General features: G+C 40.9%; 1 protein-coding gene across 1 annotated transcript in view; it reads right to left on the bottom strand.

Annotated features, from left to right (window-relative positions):
- The window catches only part of POLR3B (RNA polymerase III subunit B), a 67,900-nt gene extending 51,696 nt beyond the window's left edge, over positions 1 to 16,204 (bottom strand). The window contains exons 1-11 of the mRNA XM_031600054.2: positions 16,060 to 16,204; positions 15,698 to 15,730; positions 14,515 to 14,571; positions 14,358 to 14,422; positions 13,789 to 13,864; positions 11,700 to 11,800; positions 10,460 to 10,551; positions 9,190 to 9,307; positions 8,090 to 8,198; positions 1,013 to 1,135; positions 229 to 345 (exon numbers count right to left, since the gene is read on the bottom strand). Coding sequence (XP_031455914.1) covers positions 229 to 345; positions 1,013 to 1,135; positions 8,090 to 8,198; positions 9,190 to 9,307; positions 10,460 to 10,551; positions 11,700 to 11,800; positions 13,789 to 13,864; positions 14,358 to 14,422; positions 14,515 to 14,571; positions 15,698 to 15,730; positions 16,060 to 16,131 — 963 coding nt within the window. The 5' untranslated portion in view covers positions 16,132 to 16,204. The remainder of the gene's footprint in view (positions 1 to 228; positions 346 to 1,012; positions 1,136 to 8,089; positions 8,199 to 9,189; positions 9,308 to 10,459; positions 10,552 to 11,699; positions 11,801 to 13,788; positions 13,865 to 14,357; positions 14,423 to 14,514; positions 14,572 to 15,697; positions 15,731 to 16,059) is intronic.
- Between the last annotated feature and the right edge of the window lie 3,023 nt (positions 16,205 to 19,227).

The following is a 19,227-nucleotide window of genomic DNA, read 5'->3' on the forward strand; positions in this document are numbered from 1 at the left end:
TCTAAAGTCTCACATCACTTCTGGGTTTTCTCTCCTTAGCTGTATGATTTTATTAGAAGTCTGTTTAGCTCTAGAATAACACAGTCTGCAGTTCTTTGTGTGAGAACTTTTCAGGTGCTATATCATCACAGCCATACAGACATCATTACAGAACAAAGAAGAAAGAAACTGCCACATCTCTAAAAATAACCATGCATATCTACTGCAGATAAAGAAAACATTACATACAAGAACATGGGTCAGAATAGTTGATGCTAGCAGCTCTCGTGCTTCTTCCATCTTCGTTTTCTTTGGGCCTCCCCACATCCTTTGCCTTCGTACTTTGTTTCCAATGTACTTCAATGCCTGTCAAGTGAAGGAATTAGCTTCAGTTAATATCAGAGCTGTAACCTATAAAAACACACATATCTTTGCATTCCTTAATCAATCAGTGCAAAGCCACAAGCTACAGACAATACAAACTTCAAGCAAGGTGGAAAACACAAAACTACATAAGTGATGCTAATAAAAAAATCTCAAGAACTGAACATGATTATGATTATAATACATGTATACGTGTTGCCTATCTTGTGCTGATAACATCTGGAATTGAAAGTGTTGAAAGATTATGATTACTATGATTGTAGGTATAAGAAAAAAGATTGTGTAAATACCAAAGTCATCTAGTTTATCTCATTAGACTTTTTCATCTCCAGTTCTTTTGTGTACTTGCTGAGGTTCATCTAGGTATAAAACGGTGATGTGCACTCTGAACTTAAGGATGTCACTACTTTTCACATGCATTACAACATAACCCTAGGCTTCTGAAAACAAAGAATTTATTGCCTTTGCTTCCTTTCAGTTAAACATTTCAGAGCAAAGCCTAACTTTCGACAGGTCCTGCTGCCTTAAAAGTCCTTGGCTTAAATTATCTCTGCAAAAAAACAAAGTGTATGTGGACTGCTGACAGAACAAAGTGGTCAGTATCATCATCTTTAGATTTTATGGCTACTAGCAAAAAGAAAAGATGCACCTGCATCTGTGTAAAAATTTGAGCTTTTTGGCATTCTTCCAGACTAGGAGCAAATGCAGCCATCACGTGTTCCTCTGTGCCAATCATCTGTACAATCTCTTGGTCACTTTCAACACCCATGGCCTAGGAAAAGAAGAAAAGACAGAAACAGCACAGGCTTTATGTTTACTCACTGACATTTGCTTATGCTAATTTGGTATTGTTTGTCTGCATTACTACTAAGCAAGAGCTAGTTCTTCCCTCAGAAACTGTGCCATCTGGCACTGGCAGTACATATTTTAGCTATGGAAGAACCCGAAATGGAAATCTTGATAAGCAGCAAGAACACACACACACACTCTTTAGACAGGAGTTACATTCCACACCTCTTTTGAGAAAAATAAATAACCACCCTACATGTGTAAAAACAAAACCAAATCAGAATCTGTAACAAAGGAAGGTGAAATTACTTAAAAGATTACACATGGTCTCTTACCACAAGCAATTTTGCAAATGCAATTGTCTACGATACAGCACGTCCTATTGGAGAATTTGTTTTACAATATACCTCTTCTACAGCTCTTTGCATTTAGAAGATGACTTCACTACACAGTTCCACTTGAAAGCCATTCTATTATTTCAGTGATCCTTGGACACCTTGTTAGGCTTTATACCGCAGAAAAAGCTTAATAAACTAAGAAAGCGCTTAACAGGTTTAAAAAAATCTCTCTATCAGTAAGTGTTTCAAGGTGGCAGCCAGCAGTGAAGGCCTTTGTGGATTCCAGATGGTGCTAAAGCTCCCCCTTCACACATTTGTCTGGAGCTCTGCCATATCAAGAAACAGAATAATCTCACTAAACCTCTTCTGGTTGACTTATAATACGTTTCTCAGAAGTTTGGGAGGAAGTTACGTTTGCATTCATATTGTTCTTCAAACTGCCAGCTACAAAGACCATTCTAAATAATGGCCTATGTAGGCTCTGCATTCTGGTTTTCATTAAAAACTGGCAGTGTCCCAAAAAAGCTAAATTTTCCTCAAAAATGCACAAATACCTTTCCTTCTTTTTGCCTTCATGGGGTGTTATTTTGCCTAATGTCTCACTAATGCTATCCCTCTGCAGAACTGCTGCCCCAATTGTGAAGTACCCAGCTTTTTCTTTTTTTCTCCTTTCTTCTTTCTTTCTCAACAAGGAGGCTGAAGTTCTTTTAACTTAGAACTTTATCTCTTCACCTTGTGGTTTATTAGAAATTAAAAGCAGCACAAAAATAGCACAACCCATTAAAAGCGTGAGAATGGTTCCGTTTTGATGCGAAGCACAGACCACTATTCCATTATCTCAGACAAATTTGAGTGCCAAATCAAGACAGTTAATTGAACCAGGTAAGAGTGGTTCATCCCAGTTCATTCCTATTAGGTAGTCATACCACTGATCTCAAGGCACTTCTCAGAACCAGAACTTGCCTGTGTGATACGACTGTAGTTAACTTACGCGACTATTTTTCAGATACAACTATGGTACCTCATCCTTTCAAATAAGGTCACATAGTAGTTAAAAAAAACAAAACAAAACAAAACCTCAGCTGAGAAGTAAATAAAATCCATCACAAGTTGAGAATCAGTCTCATATGAAAGTCTATCAAAGCATGAAAGCTTCATCATAGTCATTTTCCATGCTTCTAGAACTTAGAAGGTAACCAGCAAACCTGTTTAAGAACCACTACCAATACTATTGTTACACTTAGTTTTAATAAGAACAACATTTTATCAAGGGAATTCTTGCTACCACTCCAGGCACACATACCAGGAACACATTTACCTAGAACACATCAAATACAAGTTGATAAGGCATTGCTTCATTTCCTGCCACCAGATTCAAGGTAAGAAGGCAACCAGCCAGTAAGAATCACGTGAAATGTGAACAGAACAAGCAGGGAAGGAAAAAAACAACAAAAATATCAATCTGCAGTTTTATTATGTTCTTTTGTCCTTTTAAAAATAGAAAGTCATTGTAAATTAGAAAAGGTTGATCATTTCTTCTAACTTGACAAATAGTCTGATTAAAATTCGGACAACAAACAGATGAAAACAGGACATACCATCATACCACTGCAGATTTTCTAGTTCAAATTTACACCAGCAAAATTCACTTGAGAATTCAAAAGCTGTATGTGGGAAAGGCTGTAACGTAACGCATGTTGTATTGTTACAGAAATACAAACTGGGGAAATTAATTTATGAGTAGTAATAACTGCAATTTCAGGCAAATAACTAAGAAAGATATGCTGATGTAGCAGCCTACAAATAAATCCATGTATTCTCTTCTATGTTCTCAAAAACCAGTCAGAGCTGTATACACAAATCCACTTACATACAGTGTTAATGGGGCATACAAGAGACACATACTGGTATGAGATAATGTTTTCTTTGTTAGTAAATTCAGCCCCTGCGTTGCATTTGTCCTATCTTCTCCACTCATCTCCCAACAAAAGGAAAAAAAAACACCAACTAACCCAAAGTCCCCCAGACAAAAACCCACTCCAGAATTAACTTATAACATCGTTAGGATAGTAACATGATATTCTTGGGTTGCTACTTGTGTTACAGGAACACTGTCACAGGGTAAACCATGACAAATATCAAGGATGTGTGAAGTGCTCCTGATCAAAGCTGACAGGAAGAGAATTAACATTAAAGCACAGTTACCCACAAGTTCTCTTGTTTGTTTTTGTTTGGAAGGCAATGCTGCAAAAGAATAATTTTACAGGAAAGTGGGGGACAGAGAGAAGGGACATGGTGCAAAGGGATGACTTAGAAAGAGCAGTGACGGGATTAGAAAGGAGATGGCAGCAAGCTGATGAAGAGCATGGTTGGAAGGCTAGCAGTCAATGGATGCAATAGAAGTCAAAGCAAACATTAACAATACTCATATTATTCTGGGTTCAAGTGGGATAAAGTGCTCCAACTAGGGTCAACTGCTTCCTAGGACTGGGGAGGATCCCGTTGCACAAAGTCTGTGTGTGTATGTGTGGATACACACACTTGTACACACGATGAAGTGTGCATGAAAGAGTGAGAGCCCAGTTCTTCCTCCCCCAGCTTGTGTCTTAATGATGATGTCTAGGCGTTTCCATGGCACTTGCCTAGAATGTAGTTCTGCAGTCCATCAGGCTAAATTACAGAATGGAGACAGGCAGATGACTGGATTAAAAAGATGTCAGGGAAGTTCAAGGTTGACATCACAGACAGAATTGGTCTGGAGCTTTCATAATTCAAAAGGTACGAGCTATGAAACTGTAGCCATGGAAACCCATAATTCTGTGGGTTCAGCAAGACCACCACTCAGCTGTTCCTCCAGGGTTGCATCTTAACAGCTCCAAGGCTAACACAATTTTTTTTTAAATGAAACTCAACCTACTGTTTACATCTTTTGCTGCAGGTCTCAGAGCATCTCCTTACAACCTCAAGATAATTCATCCAGCAACTTGTAACATAAAATTCAGCTTTTAAGCCTGCCTTTGGCTACATATAACTCTCTTCCTTCTCCAGCTGGTTTTAGTGCAGCACACAACCTTCCTTTACTTCAGTGCTCAGAGCCTACCCAATTCAGGCCATACATCCAAACAACAAACACCGTAAATATTGCTCTGGTTGCATGTGTATATTAACTAATAAAGCAACCTTATTCAGTAAGGAAGTTACTTTTGTCTAATGCTTTCTACTACAAGGAGTTTGAAAATCTTAGCAGATACATATTTTAGGGGACAAATTGTTCACTTTATACTACTTCAAACCAGAAACTGCATTTACATGTATGTGTGCTGCACAAATGCTTCTATCCCTTTCAAGAAAAAAAAACATAAGGGAAACACATCTGCGTTAGTACAGCAACAAAGGACTAAATGCCCAAAAAGCAAAGAGTAGATACTTTGAGTTTGTTCTAGTCTACTCTCAGGAACTATTGCAATCTATCATATTTTATTTAGTTGTGATCAATGCATTAAACTTCACAAAATCATGGCCTACATGTACTCATTCAGCACAACTTGCTGCTAAATCTTCCAATATGTTAATCACAAAGATTCTTACAGGTCAGGATGGCAGAAAAACCCATTCAGGTTTGCAGTTTAGAACAGACTATGATTAAGGATAAACTGCAAGGTAGATATTCCTTCTAGGATGACCCTACACAGGCCTGTTCCCCTACCTATCCACCTTAAAGAACCTTTAGAGCCACACCACTATTTCCTTCTGTATAAAAAGGTGGTGACAAATAACCAGTTCTAAATTACCCTAAAAGGGGTGACGGTCACAACCCTGTTAAAGCAAGAAAGATTTGCTTACCCATCCCAAAGGTCAGGGCTCACCAAATACTTCAAAAAGAAGGATTTCTAGGTAAAGAACATTTCCCTGTGGCAGCCAGCCCCTAATTGAGGCTTAAGGAAGCCGGTTCCACTCCCTTCTGGTCGCGCAGGTAAACTGCTTTCACCTGTGCTACCAGGGCTCGCTGTGTCCCTTCACCAGGTACTCCATCATTGGTTCAGTCCGTGAGTTAGCAATTCCCATGCTCCTTCCTTCCTCATGAAAGAAAAGGTGGGAACAACATGCAGAATCATACAATCATTAAGGTTGGAAAATCAACCATATGTTCAGGTCTTGCCATAAAACGTTGTCAAGATGTGACCATGATCATGACTGAAACAGGAAAGTTATCTTAGATTCTAGTTAAAATAAGCACTTTCTGAGTTATAGGCCTCAGCTCTGTTGATCACCAAAATCTGTAATGCTCTCTACTTCACAGCCCTTGCTCTTGAGATGAAAATGTCTAAGGGATGCTATTACCTCCACTTTGGAATTGAGGCACAGGCAATCAAAACTTCAGACCTAAGACTGTGTATACAACTTAACTTCAGCCCTTCCAGATGCACACTGTGATATACTCTACGTTACAGAAGGAATATTTACTAGTAACAAGTAAGATCCACGTTCTATGCCCTTTCTACTGAAAATTAATACTCTATTTGTTTTCACAACAAATGTTCTGAGCAGGATACTGCTATGTGAGAGCTGAAGCTACAAGGGGATCCTTTGGTTAGAAATTTTCTAATTTCAGGGCTAGAGTCTTCATAACTTGACTTCTAGTAGTTAAATAAAAGCTATATTCACATTACCGCAGTGACCAACAAAAAAACATCAGAAGGTGGTGTCTTCTTAATAATTTAAAAACCTATTGGGATTTTTAGTTTCCAGCTGGAGAATCATCAGCAGTGAAAGGAAGATGTCTCAAGTTCACATGCCATTAAAAGAAAAAGTAAGGAGAATGATGACTCATGAATCCATTAAGCGCTAGTCAAGAATGAGGCAGTCAGAACAGTTAGAAGGAATGTATCTAGCTCCCTGCTGGACCAAATCAATACAAGGCTGTGAAAAGCACTACTGTGAGAATGTCCAACAACTGCAACCCTTTATTCAATAAATAAAACAAATATGCAACATTTATCTAGAATTTTAAAAGTATATAAAGGCAGGTAGATAACTAAGATCACACTGTTGGAATGTGATCAAATAGACTGTAAAATGCTGCTAAAAAGAAAACAGAAAACTCACAAACCAACCCATAACCTCCTCAGACTTAATAACCCTGAGCAGTTACTTGTGCCTGTGGTCAGGTATTTATCTACACCAGCAGGGCATGACAAAATGTAATAAAAGTCTGTTAGTGAAGGTGGAACCCAGCTGTTTGGTGCTTGAGCAAACGGATTATGGGCTACATTAACACTTTCCTATAACAGAAAAGTTGTGAATTTAATTCTGACACTCTTACATGCTTTTCTCCCCACAAATGGTCTCTCAGCCTCTTTCAACATGGATCATGGAGACCAGATGATTTTCTCTAACCACTTCAAGTGATTAGCATCATCAGACATAAGACATTTGCTTCCCATGTCTAGAACCAATTATCCAGGTACTTTCTAGAACCAAACCCAAAGCACTTTCTACAAGGAAGCTGATTCCTACAACTCAGAGCTGTGGTAACACAAAGCCTGTAGCTGCAAACTTCAGCACACAGCACTGCTGGCAGGAACTTGATGGATGATGTGAGCAAGTGCTGACCTCTGCTGGCAATATATTTCCTCTGGCAATTATCTCATTGCCAGCACCTGTTTGCTAGCAAGCACTATTGGTGAAGACAGTAAAAGAGGTATAGAAGTTCTGCTGGCTGGTGAATCCAGGAGAAAGGCCCTCAGTTTCCCTCTAGCAGCAGGTATCCTTGAGTGAATCAAAATGAAAGTGAAAAGCAGAGGGCAAAATAAGATAGTTCTGGTGGTTTCACATGCAATGAGGGCCATGGCATGATACTGTTACCAGCTCAACTGGCAGGGCAAATACTCCATATTCACTCCCGTTCTTGCACTGAATCAAGTCTTTTCATTGGTCCCACCAGGGACCTCTTTAAAACTATCATACCTGTCTACATTCACTGCACTGAAGAGAGCGTGCCCAAACTAGAGATTCTGAAGGCTGAGACTCCATGAGTCTCTTGACAAGAAATAAAAGCCACTCTAGTCATCTTAAAGGATTTAGGACTAGGTCTAAGAACGGCAGGGCCTCCCCAAAAGCAACTAGTTATCTTTATGGTTATGACAGTAAGTTACATATGTCCAGTTCATGGCTATGTCACTGCATCTGAAATCAGAAGATATTGAGCTTCTCAGCAGTTCATGGGATCTGGGGAAAACAAAACCAGAAATGGAAACCCTTAACATATGTTGCAACACAGTTCATTAGAAAGCAAGAAAAAAGAGAAAACCTTTACAACTTTCTGCAGCAACATGACTACAGGCAGAGAGACTTTACAAAGCAAGAAGGGGTAGCAAGTGTTTGTCTTGGCACAGCAATGTTCTCCTTACTGAAAATAGCAGTGCTTTTCTCCTTTTTGCTGGACAACAAAGACGACATCCCAGGGGAAAAAAAGCTTGCTTTCTTTTTCTCAGCCATGCCACGTCCTTCTGTACATATAAACTTTTGAGAGTTGCAGACAATCTTCGTTTTTGACTACAGCATGGATATGTATTTTTTCAAACCAAGAGTTGTATTACCTTAAAGATGATAGCAATAGGAATATCTTCTGACAGAGTGTTATGCCTCAGGTAAAATCTTCCTTGTTTCACAACCAAGTTTGTTCTGCTCTTCTTCTCGTGAGTGGAACTAAAGTTAAAAAAGCAAACATATTATGTGAAACATTAAGTTTGCACTGACACTCCAAGAATCTTCTGCATAAAACTTAGCAAGCTTGAGAAATTATTTACACAAATTAACATTGTGCTTTTCTCTTAGAAAAATTACATGACAACTGCCAGATACCACCCTTTAGCTCCAGGATGGTGGGCTATTATCATCTGTGATGTGGAAAGCCAGTATTCAGCTTATGCATGCACAAACCCACACTTTACAAGAGCATCTGTAAGTGTATGGTTTTATCCCTGGTCCAGATGCAACCAGCAATGTCAGTCTGTGCACAGATACTGTGGCATCAACAGTAACGAGATAACAGACTTTCAGTTGTACTTTTAGCATCATTTAGGAGAGATGTGGGAGGCCTCTAGGAAAAGACAAAATAGCCCTGACATCAAACAGTGACAAGCACCTTAGTACACCAGCAGGCAGCTTAAAACAAAGCCAAAAGGTAAAAAAGATAAATAAAACTCAGCTGAGGAGGAAAGGCCAGATTTAGACTACTTTTCAATTTTCAACATTTTCTGAAGTATAAAAACATTTTGTTTCCTTCTCAATTGCCTTTAGAAGTTTTAACACCAATTTGATTGAGCCAGTCAGACAAAAGGTTATACCCTATTTCCACAGCAGTGACTTCATGTTACTTGCTGTGAAATGAGGTCATACATCATCACTTCTGAGGTTCAACTTGTTATATTAAAAATTCGAATCCACTTTTCCTAGTCTAGGGTGAATACTGAAGCATATGAGCAACTCCCACTGATTTTCACAGGACTGCTCTCCTAATAGATTCTGGGACTGACATCTAACCATACAAAACGACAGCAGCAAGAGAGGAGCACTGAACACTTACACTTATTCTCCATTAAGCTATTTTAGAGAGAAAACTACTCAGCTACTTCAACAACTAACGCTTTAATTGTCATTTTTATTTTCTTCATGGAATTGCAAGCATCTACCATACCTGGTAACAGAAGCACCCACTGTGCCTTTTCTATCAGCTTCCACAATTATTCTGTTTTTGGATAACTGCTCTTGGATAAGGATGACTTTCTCTACACCTTTAACAATGAAATAGCCACCTATTCAAAAGAAAAGAAAGGTTTTGCATATCAGTATCCCTGCATCTTACTCACCTCTTTCACTATGCCTTTGAATATAAATTATTAGAAAGTAAATAAAGGAAAAAACAGGAGAGTAAATTTTCTCTTGAAAAAGTAAAGAATAAACTGCCTAAAAGCTATGATTTCTAGGAGAATACTACATTAGACTAAGTTGAACTTTTTCTAAGTTCAAATCTGGTCTCCAGGATCTAAGAATGTGTTTGGGAAGTGCTTGGACAGAATAAAAGTGGCCAGAGAGAGCTCTCAGTCAAACTCAGTCAAACATACTGTAAGGTTGAAAAAAAACAACTCTCAAACCTCTAAAGTAACCATGTTCATTTAAGGATGTTATAGAATTATTAATTTTACTGTATTGCCTGCCAGAAGAGTATATCACAAAGACATCAAAAGAAAACTGGCCATTTCAGATACCTGTTATCAAATTAAAAGAGTAAGTCTTCCATAATTTACTCACTTGCACTCTCCAGCACTCCAGGGAGAAATTTGTTTTGTATTACTGTTAAAAATGTATTTCAGCATTGCAGCGAAGACAATCTCAGGAATAAGCACATAAGCAATGTTTCATTCCTGTCTTAAATTGTAGTTGTCTATTAATGCTCCTCCAGCACAGAACAGTATGTCACTTTATTTTCCTATCATGAGCAAGCACAGTCCAGTATGTGCTTCAAAAGCAGTATATTATAAGCCAAGACCTTGCTTGTTAGAACCCTCCATCTCCTCTCTGCATACTAAAGGTTATCATATAACACCTTATTCTTGCTTCACAGAATGCAGCAAATGAAGGTTCCTGCTCTGGAGAATACTGTTTTATTCCCCTCTTCCCTGATCCATTTCAATGCCATAAACGAACTCCATCGCTATTCCCTTATAATATATCTCTGTACAATGTTATATGCACATCTCAACTTCTTCAAACTTGCAGAGTGTCGCTTTTGTGGTTGAAAGCTCCATCTGCAAACACAAACATCCCCTGCTGCTATTTTCAAAAGCCTGATGATTCATTTTAGTTACAGGTTTACATTCGAGACGTTCCCACGACGACTTCACAGTGGTAAGAACCATACCAATGGGATATTCATCTGCTCAAAATGAACTTGAATGGAAATGTACCTGGGTCTAAAGGACATTCGTTGAGTTTTGCAAATTCTGCTGGAGTTTTCCCAGTAAGAACGCAATTGGAGCTACGCAGCATGATAGGCATTCTGCAAGAAAATCACAATTACAAGAGAGAACACACTTAAGGTACCTAAAACATAAGCAAAATACAAACCTAACCCTTTAATCCAGCCTTATTTCACAGACTTACGACATAACTTTATTTTGTAATAGAGAATATATGCTTTTTTTGCAGTTTCCTTTATCTACTGCATACATCACAAAATAACTTAACTCAAATTTAGGTGTTCTTTTAAAAAATGACTCAGATCAATAAATGTTAGGACAGCTACAGAAGCACAGGGTTCTAACTGCATTGCTGTGTATCATGTTCTACTGACAAATGGGATGGATACTTACTATAGGAAGTGTAGCTTCTTAAGTACCTATCTTCTCTTTCCTGCCACTATTCCAGCTTTGGTACAGTCACATATTAAACAATGTCAGTAACCCAGCGGCATTGGGTTGGCCTTGAAAAATCTTGTCTACAAAAGACAAGGCATCTTTGTTGCCTTTAAATGGAGCTGTGCTATAACTGCCAGCTATTTTGCATTTTTGGTATGGTTAAGAGCTTGTCTTTCTCACGCACGTTATTATTATATCTTTATGAAACCAGATGTTCTTCACAATATTAATACCCTCAAGTCAGTTGATAGGAAAACATCATCAGTAAACAATACTCATCATTTCTCCAAAAACTTTGCCTTGGCTCTAAAATAAATAAATTTTAAAGTAGAGTTTAGTCTCATCTGGGAGAACCAGAGCTTGCTTTACTCATTCCATCCTCTGCTCCCATAGACATCTCTACATTTTATGTATGAAAGACTGAACAAAACATCTTTGGCTACCAAGAAAACATGATTATTCCCATTTTGCAAAAAATGTCATTTGCAACTCTACTATTCTTTCATATAGTTTCCTCTAGTTTTATATCAATACAAACAACATAGACAACATTCATCTTTATATCAATTCTAATAAATAACCTTCTTTGGAAGGAGACCAATTTGCAAAAGCTTTTGAAAAATCAGATTTTGCAATGGAGCCTATCAACCATATTGTGTACAGCTACTCATCAAGATTTCTCTATTGTCTCTTAAGAAGGAAGCGAGGTTAGCCTGCCTTTATTTTGCAATGCAAGCTTTTCCCAACACAGCAGCAAATAAAAACAAGTACCAGAAGTTTGATATCTTACCTGCCAATGGGTAACGCATTGCGGATGATCCTCTGGCTACCTCGGGTATATTCAATGTCCACTGTAATCGGGGCAGAGTAAGTCATGTCTCTCAGGCGGCACTAAAAACAGAACAGTCCTATGGTTAGGTGGCTGAGTAGTGTCTCAACACATCCCATGCTCTCTTTGTCTCTCTCTTGCTCAAGACTCAATCACTGATATACTGATCCTTCTGGTCTGCTCTCCTCAGACTGGCTCTATGACTGTTGCTAACCCTTAGGTATTTCTGGATTTTCATGCAAGACAAGGTTTACCGCATCTGCAGAACACAACAGAGCAACTGACAGAAGGTCATTTGTGACCTCATTGCACATTTCATACCTCTGATCTCCAGAACTACAGATTTATCAGGATCCAGATGACTAAACTTATGGTTCTATGTGTATTCTTTCTGTGTATTGATTATGCATTAGTATAAGGGAGTTAAGACTACACTGCACATTGAGGATGCATCTGTAAAGAAAAACATGCCTCAAGAATCACTGCAAACTGGTTACTGCTTCTCACCACATGAAAAAATAAACAATTTCTCTAGTAATAAAATACTGATGTGTACAAGCAGATGTAAAATTGTGACTTGTAGGAAACTGGATCCCACTGTGCTCCTGGCAATGTCGTTGAATTTAAAAGTAATTGACAACATACTCATTTCTAATTACTTCAAATTCATCTGTACAAACAGTTGACAAAACTCACATAAGAACTGTGTAAGATCACTTCATCAGTATTAGCTGAGCAAAACAAGGCTTCAGTATTCTTTGTGTGTGCTTTGTCCACATAAAACACACTATAACCCATTGAAAGAAAAAAGAAACAATATCTAGCAATAAGCATCAGTGAGAATACTTGAGATATAAGAGTTGGTTATTCTAAACTCAGGGTGAATCTACTCTTTGAAGCATTTATTTTGCCTTCTTTTGCTTGTACAATCATCTTACTTTACAACAGACAAGGATTTTGATTACTGTATTCTTAGACCTGAGTTGTTAGCCACTATTTCTCACATGCAATTTCATTCACATATAGAAAATCTTTCTCATCTCATTTTGTGCACGTTCAAATGTATTGATTTAATGTCAGTTAAAAAACTGTCAGAACTGTGAGCTGGACTCTACTACATTTAATATACTGCTGATGGCTGAGTTATTGGCCTTACTTAAAACACTTCCATTGAGCTAAATGAGAGCTGAGCCAGGTTGTAGAATACAGCAACGTGGCTATGCGCAAGAGGCAACAACCAGTAGAGGGCTTTTTTACAGAATCTCTCTCAATCACAGAACATCTCTGTGAAAGCCTAAAGTGTACCACATACATTACATGGGAAAAAAAAAAAAAAGAAAAGGAATAATAAATAAATAAATAAGATCCAATTTTAAGAGTGAAATATATACAATAAAAAAGAAAACATCCAAAATGACAACTGATCTACCAGGTTGACAATAGGCTGTATGTAGAAAAATGGGAAAAAAGATGCATGTTCCAAGCCCTGTTTTTCTTCTTTCTTATATGTAAAGAAGCTAGCTTACATTCTACCAAAACCAGCAGACTTTCTAATTCCAGTCACAGCATCACTTGTTCTTCAAGAGTCTTTATTTTGGACATGCACAATCTATCTGTTAGCCTACATCCTTACAACAGGGAAAACAGCTTTATAAGCAGTCCATAAGACTAAAGTTCTGCTGCAGTTTGTAATATTATTATCAACTTCCAACTGATCAAAGTTTCTGTGTTTGCTCTCTATCTGACTCAGACTTAAAAACTGTAAGGGCTGTCCTTCCAAAGAAGACTGGGTCTGAAGTGATCTACATGCAAAACGTAACTGCCATGAAACACTGAACACAACTATTCACACATGTCAGGGCAATAACTTCCAATTAGGAAGATTTACTATGTGATATTTAAATATGAAGCTTCTTTTTACAAGCATGGTAGCATGTGTTGTATCATACAACGTGGCACGCTTGTGCTTGAAGTAAAAGCAGATGCAGCAGTTATCTAAGGCACTACCAAGGTCAAACAAAGAGCTCCTCACAGACACAAATATCGGTACCTCATGAGGCGATACAGGTCGTGTCACATTGAAACTTTCTTCCACATCTGGAGTACCCACATAGATGTTGAGATATCTGTAACACAAAACAATCTCAAAATGAGCCAAATGTCTTCCAGGCAATCTGAAGGAAACGGAATTCTACAACAAGCAGAAAATGAATTTGCTTTGATGTGAAAGTAGGTTGATTAACAATAAGCAATGATTCTTCCCAAAGTAACCCACTGTGTTTGAACAGTGTTATAGTTAGTTAAAACTTAAGCTGTGCATACAAAAATAAACCCACATTACCTTTGCAAGAAGGGAAACAGAGATTCCCCTCCATCATCTGAAACTGCTAAGTTACGGAAAGATAGTGACATAAAGCATTGTTAACAACAGAGTTAAGTCTACTTATCAGGATTATTCTTTAAGCGTCTGTGTGCATGTGGTCCAAGTAAGAGGAAAGTATGCAAGAGCTCTGCTTCATTTATGCCCACACTGATGCTTGTAAACACTTCACAGTCAATAACAAACCCATGTAACTTTATGCAAGCTATTCCTGATAGGGAAACCAGCTTCATGCTTACTTCAAGTACCACATTGGATCAGCATCACTTGTCACTTTTTCATTGGCTTTCATGATTTTCTTTATCTGAAAAAAAAAAAAGAAGAAGAAGAAAGAACTGAACCATTTCATTTTTTCTGACTACTATCAGCCAGTCCCTTCCCACCAGGAAAACATACCTCCACATTGATAAAATAGTTGAATGAGTCTATGTGCTGCTTCACAAGTCCTTTCACCTGAAAAATGCATGCAGCAAATAGCATCAGTTTTAATAACACTGATCATATAAGGCAGACATTGAAATATAAGCATTTATAAGTGCTTTTGGATCACTGTTAAATTTTTTCAGTGGACAAATTTCTTAGATGTGCCTGAGCAATCTGTCTTGTTCCACACTATATGTTTCCAGGTCTACACCAGAGCTGAGACAGAGAAGTAACTCAGGAACTGCACAGAGTGAGCACCCAGCAGATTTTGAAGCTATATAAACAGAAGACAGTGACTGCATGTCAAAATATTTTGTCAGTCTGTTGTCTTTTTGTAGCACAACTAACCATTTGTGTTACTTGAGAAAACAGTGATCTGCAGCCTGGGAAAGGCAGCTGCCAGAACGAGACGGAGTAAAAGCAGAGAAGTGGAGTGTAAAGGAAGTTAATAAAGAAGGGAACAGCTACACAAGGACAAGACAGACTCTCATAATAAATCTGAATTTGATTTCTGGGTAGGAAGAGAGAGCACTTGCTCATATGTAGTATCACCGAACCAACAGCACCCTGTTTTCCTGCAAGGATCACACTTACAAGGCTGCCACAAAAAAAAAAAAAGGCTGCAGGGACTGTACACTGAGAAGGAAGGGAATTAACAAAGTCAGGTTGAAAGATACCTGGTTGAAGGGGACAGCACTTCCAGAAACTGATTACAGAGGTGCAGAGGTGGCCACTGTTCTGCAGAGGTACCTATGTATGTCATAGGCTTCACCTTCACCACACTGCCCTTTTCCATTCTCACTCCCAGCTGCCTATTACCTGTTATTACAGCCAATTCATTTTAAATAGAACTGTGCCTTTACCTTATACCAGATTATGAGAGTAGCACTGAAATCAAGCAATCTCTGAGCTCAACCAAACTCCGATATTTGTGAGCAGAGATATCCGCACACTGCAGCCTCTGCAGAATGCAGATCCGGGTTTCCCTGCAACAAAGACAACTGCAGACCCAACAGCAGCGTTTGTAGGGAGCTGATATAAAGCCCATGAGGAGGGCCTTGGGTGCAGTGGGAGCCTAAACAACTGCACTGCCCTGTCAGAACTGTGAAGCACAAAGGGCTCGGGGTGTTCCCGCCTGGGCGGTGCATCCACTGACCTTGAGGAACGCGGGTAGAAGCCTCCATTTCTCCTGCAACCAAAACACACAGTGGGAAAAGTTGGTTTCCAAAGGGTGACCAAACGTGTGACAGCTGGTAATGGCTTCTGACAATAGTTACATTTCACTTCGCTTAGGAAAGAATAAAAGACCGCCCAAAGTCAGCTCAGACGAGCAGAAACACCCCGACGGATGACTGGGACCACCTCAGCAGCCCCACGTGCTGCGCAGCACCGACCGGGGGCAACACCCAGGCGCCAGCAGCACCCCCCAGGTCTCCCTATTGCCGCAGAAGAACCGCCACTCCTCGCCCCTCCACCCGCGGTTTCGCCCCGCCTCCTGCCCTCCGCCGCTGCCCTCACCTCCACCGCGCTCACGGGGGCCGCCGCCCGCTCCGCCGTCACGGCGCCCAACTCTGCCGCCAGCGCCTCCATCCTACCCGGCAGACCCGGCGGAGCGTGACGCGGTGTAGCGAACAAACGCGTCCGTGCTCCTCCGCGCGGAGTCCGAACGTTCCGGGCACGGGCAGTTCCGAAGCGGTCCGGCCTTGCCCGGCTGAATGTTTTGTTCCTAGCGCACAAACGCCCCGAATAATTCGAGCTCCGCTTGAATGCCCCCGCTTGTGCCTTTCTGGTTTTGTTGTCCTAAAAGCAGATTGGCCGCCAGGTGTGCAACAAGTCACTCAGCACACACTCACAAGAGACACTGCTTATTTATTTCAGGATTGCAAACCTGGGTGCTGGGTGGGTTCCCATAGATCACACACAAGCACAAAATGACCTGCACAATTTTTATACACCAAAGTTACAGAGTCCGTAATTTTCCAGTCCGTTCTCCTCATGATAATGGGTCGGTACTTTCCATACAATGACAGTATTGCTGACTCTGTAATTCCGTGGCTACACATGCTCAGGAGAAAGGTCTGCATGTGGGCTGGGGTCTGTGTGACCTGTGGGTGTGATGATCTGTGACCTGGTTCAAAGTGGGGACCAGACAAACAAAGGACATCTGGTGGTTGGGTCTGCTATGGCCACCCAAACCAGGGGGAGCAGTTGAGGAGCCTTCTCTCATCTGCTACAGGAGGTGTCAAATCACAGGGCTCATCCTGAGGGGGGAAGAGCTCTCCTGCCTCCTGCATAAGGAATTCCGCAGAGGAGGCGGGAAACCGCCATGGCTGAGCAGGGGCCTGCAGGTCAGTGACATCACCAAGCAACGGGCTGTGATGTCACCAAGTGATGCTCTGTGACTGCAGCACCCTCACTGCTCAGCTTTGGGCGCAGGCAGAGCCTGGCCCAGTCAGTCTTATGCCTGGACTCCTGCTGAGCGTGTGTGTGTGAGGTTGGAGGTGGAGCGAGCATTTGTCTTGGCTGCTGGGCTGTGCTTTGGGCACTGCTGGCAGCAGCTCTCGCTGCCCATCCCTTCAGCCATCACTTGCATTTCCCTGACCTGTCTGGCTCAGGCAGCTGGAGCCCCATGGGGTGCACGTGCAGCAGCAGAGGTGAGCTGGGTGGGGACGTGTCCTCCCGGGTGGCAATGAACGCTAGGAGACGAGGAGCTGCCAGGGCCAGGGCTGCATCCTGAGGGCTCTTTGTGTATGTGGAGCATGGGGATGAACGTCATCTCTTGGAAAGAATCCAGCTGTGGGCCACAAAGATGGTGAAGGGCCTGGAGCATCTCCCTATGAAAAAAGGGTAAGTGAACTGGGTCTGTTTAGCCTTGAGGAAAGAAGACTGAGAGGGGACCTGATCCAGGTCTATAAATATCTAAGGTGTGGGGGGCAGAGTGGTGAGGCCAGACTGTTTTCAGCAGTGTGTGGAGACAGGACAAGGGGAAACGGCCAGAAACTGAAGAATAGGAAGTTCCACACAAATGTGTGCAAGAACTTCTTTACAGTGAGGGTGACAGAGCACTGGAACAGGCTGCCCAGGGAGGTCGTGGAGTCTCCTTCTCTGGAGATATTCAAGACCCGCCTGGACACCTACTTGTATGACCTGATGTAGGGAACCTGCTTTGGCGGGGTGTTGGACTTGATGATCTCCGGAGGTCCCTTCCAACCCCTGTGATTCTGTGATCTCAACTCTCCAACCTTAGTTTTCCAGTCTTGGTTTTACACAGAACAGAGCTGAGGCACAACAATCTCTGTAAACAAATATTTGCAATCAGGACCTGAGCAAATCCACGCAGCAAACTGAAGTTTAATGCTCTTCTCTCTCTCTTCTTCCTTTACCAATTCCCCACCAGAGGAGGTGAGAGGAATGGATTAAATCAATAACCAAAGACTTCCTTTTTACAAACCCTTAAACCATTAGAACTCCCAGTCTTCACTGTACCCTTCACAGCCTCCCCCACCCCAGCACACACACCGCACACGTAGAAGAAATACTCCCAGGCTGGCCTTAACCATATTCAGACCATGCTCTGTACTTCAAGGTTTCAAGTAATTGTTTCGTTCCTTGATGTAACCCCATTCTGCCTGTTGAGCCTCTTCCTTCTGCAGTGTGTGGTTAGTATGCATTGCAATATGGGGCAAAGGCCCACTATCATTCATCCTTAACTAAAAAGACACATGCAGTGGAGTGGTGAATTACAAGTGCAACAACATACTATTTCAGAATCTGGGCTTACAAAATATAAGAATAGGAGTCAGCAAATGCAGCCCTGACAGAGGGGCAGGAATTATTTTTGTATTATTAAGAGAATCCAACAACCATCCTGCTTTCAGCATAATCTCAGCACATTGTATCTGTGCCCAGGCCATACCTCAAGTCCACCAAAACTAGCCAACCTAGGCAGATGATCAAGATAGAGATAAGGAAAAAAAGCAATATTGATACATTAACCACCTTTAATATTTAGTAAAAACTTCATTTATGAATACTCCACCAGCCCCCGTTACATTAATACAATTCCTTAGCAATCAAAACAAACTTTTAATTATTCCCACTCATCCACCAGTCTGAAGCCTGTTACCATTAACATACTGCCCATAGAGTGTAGCTATAGAATCAATAAGGTTGGAAAAGGCTGCTAGATCACCTAGTCCAATAGCCAGCCCACCCCCACCATACCCCCCTAACCATGTACTTTGGTGCCACATTCACACATTTCTTGAAACACCTCCAAACACCTCCATGGATGGTGACTCCACAACCTCCCTGAGCAGCCTGTGCCACTGCAGCACCACTCTTTCTGAGAAGAAATTTTTTTTAATATCCAACCTGAACCTCCCCCAGTACAACTGAAGGCCAATCCCTCTCATCCTATCACTGTTACCTCGGAGAAGAAGCTGTCCCCCATCTCCCTACAACCTTATTTCAGGTCACTGTAGAGAGCAGTGAAATCTCCCCTCAGCCTCCCTCCTCCAGACTGAACAACTCCAGTTCCCTCAGCCGATCCCTGTAAGACTTGCACTCCAGAGCATTCACAACTCCATTACTCATCTCTAGACATGCTCCAGGGCCTAAGTGTGACCTACGATCACACAGAGAGTACATTAATTTCATCAAGAGGCAGATGTCAAAGACAGCTCC

The sequence above is a fragment of the Phasianus colchicus genome, chromosome 1 (genome assembly GCF_987193195.1).
Source record: "Phasianus colchicus chromosome 1, bPhaCol1.hap1.1, whole genome shotgun sequence".
In the NCBI taxonomy this organism is placed as follows: domain Eukaryota; kingdom Metazoa; phylum Chordata; class Aves; order Galliformes; family Phasianidae; genus Phasianus; species Phasianus colchicus.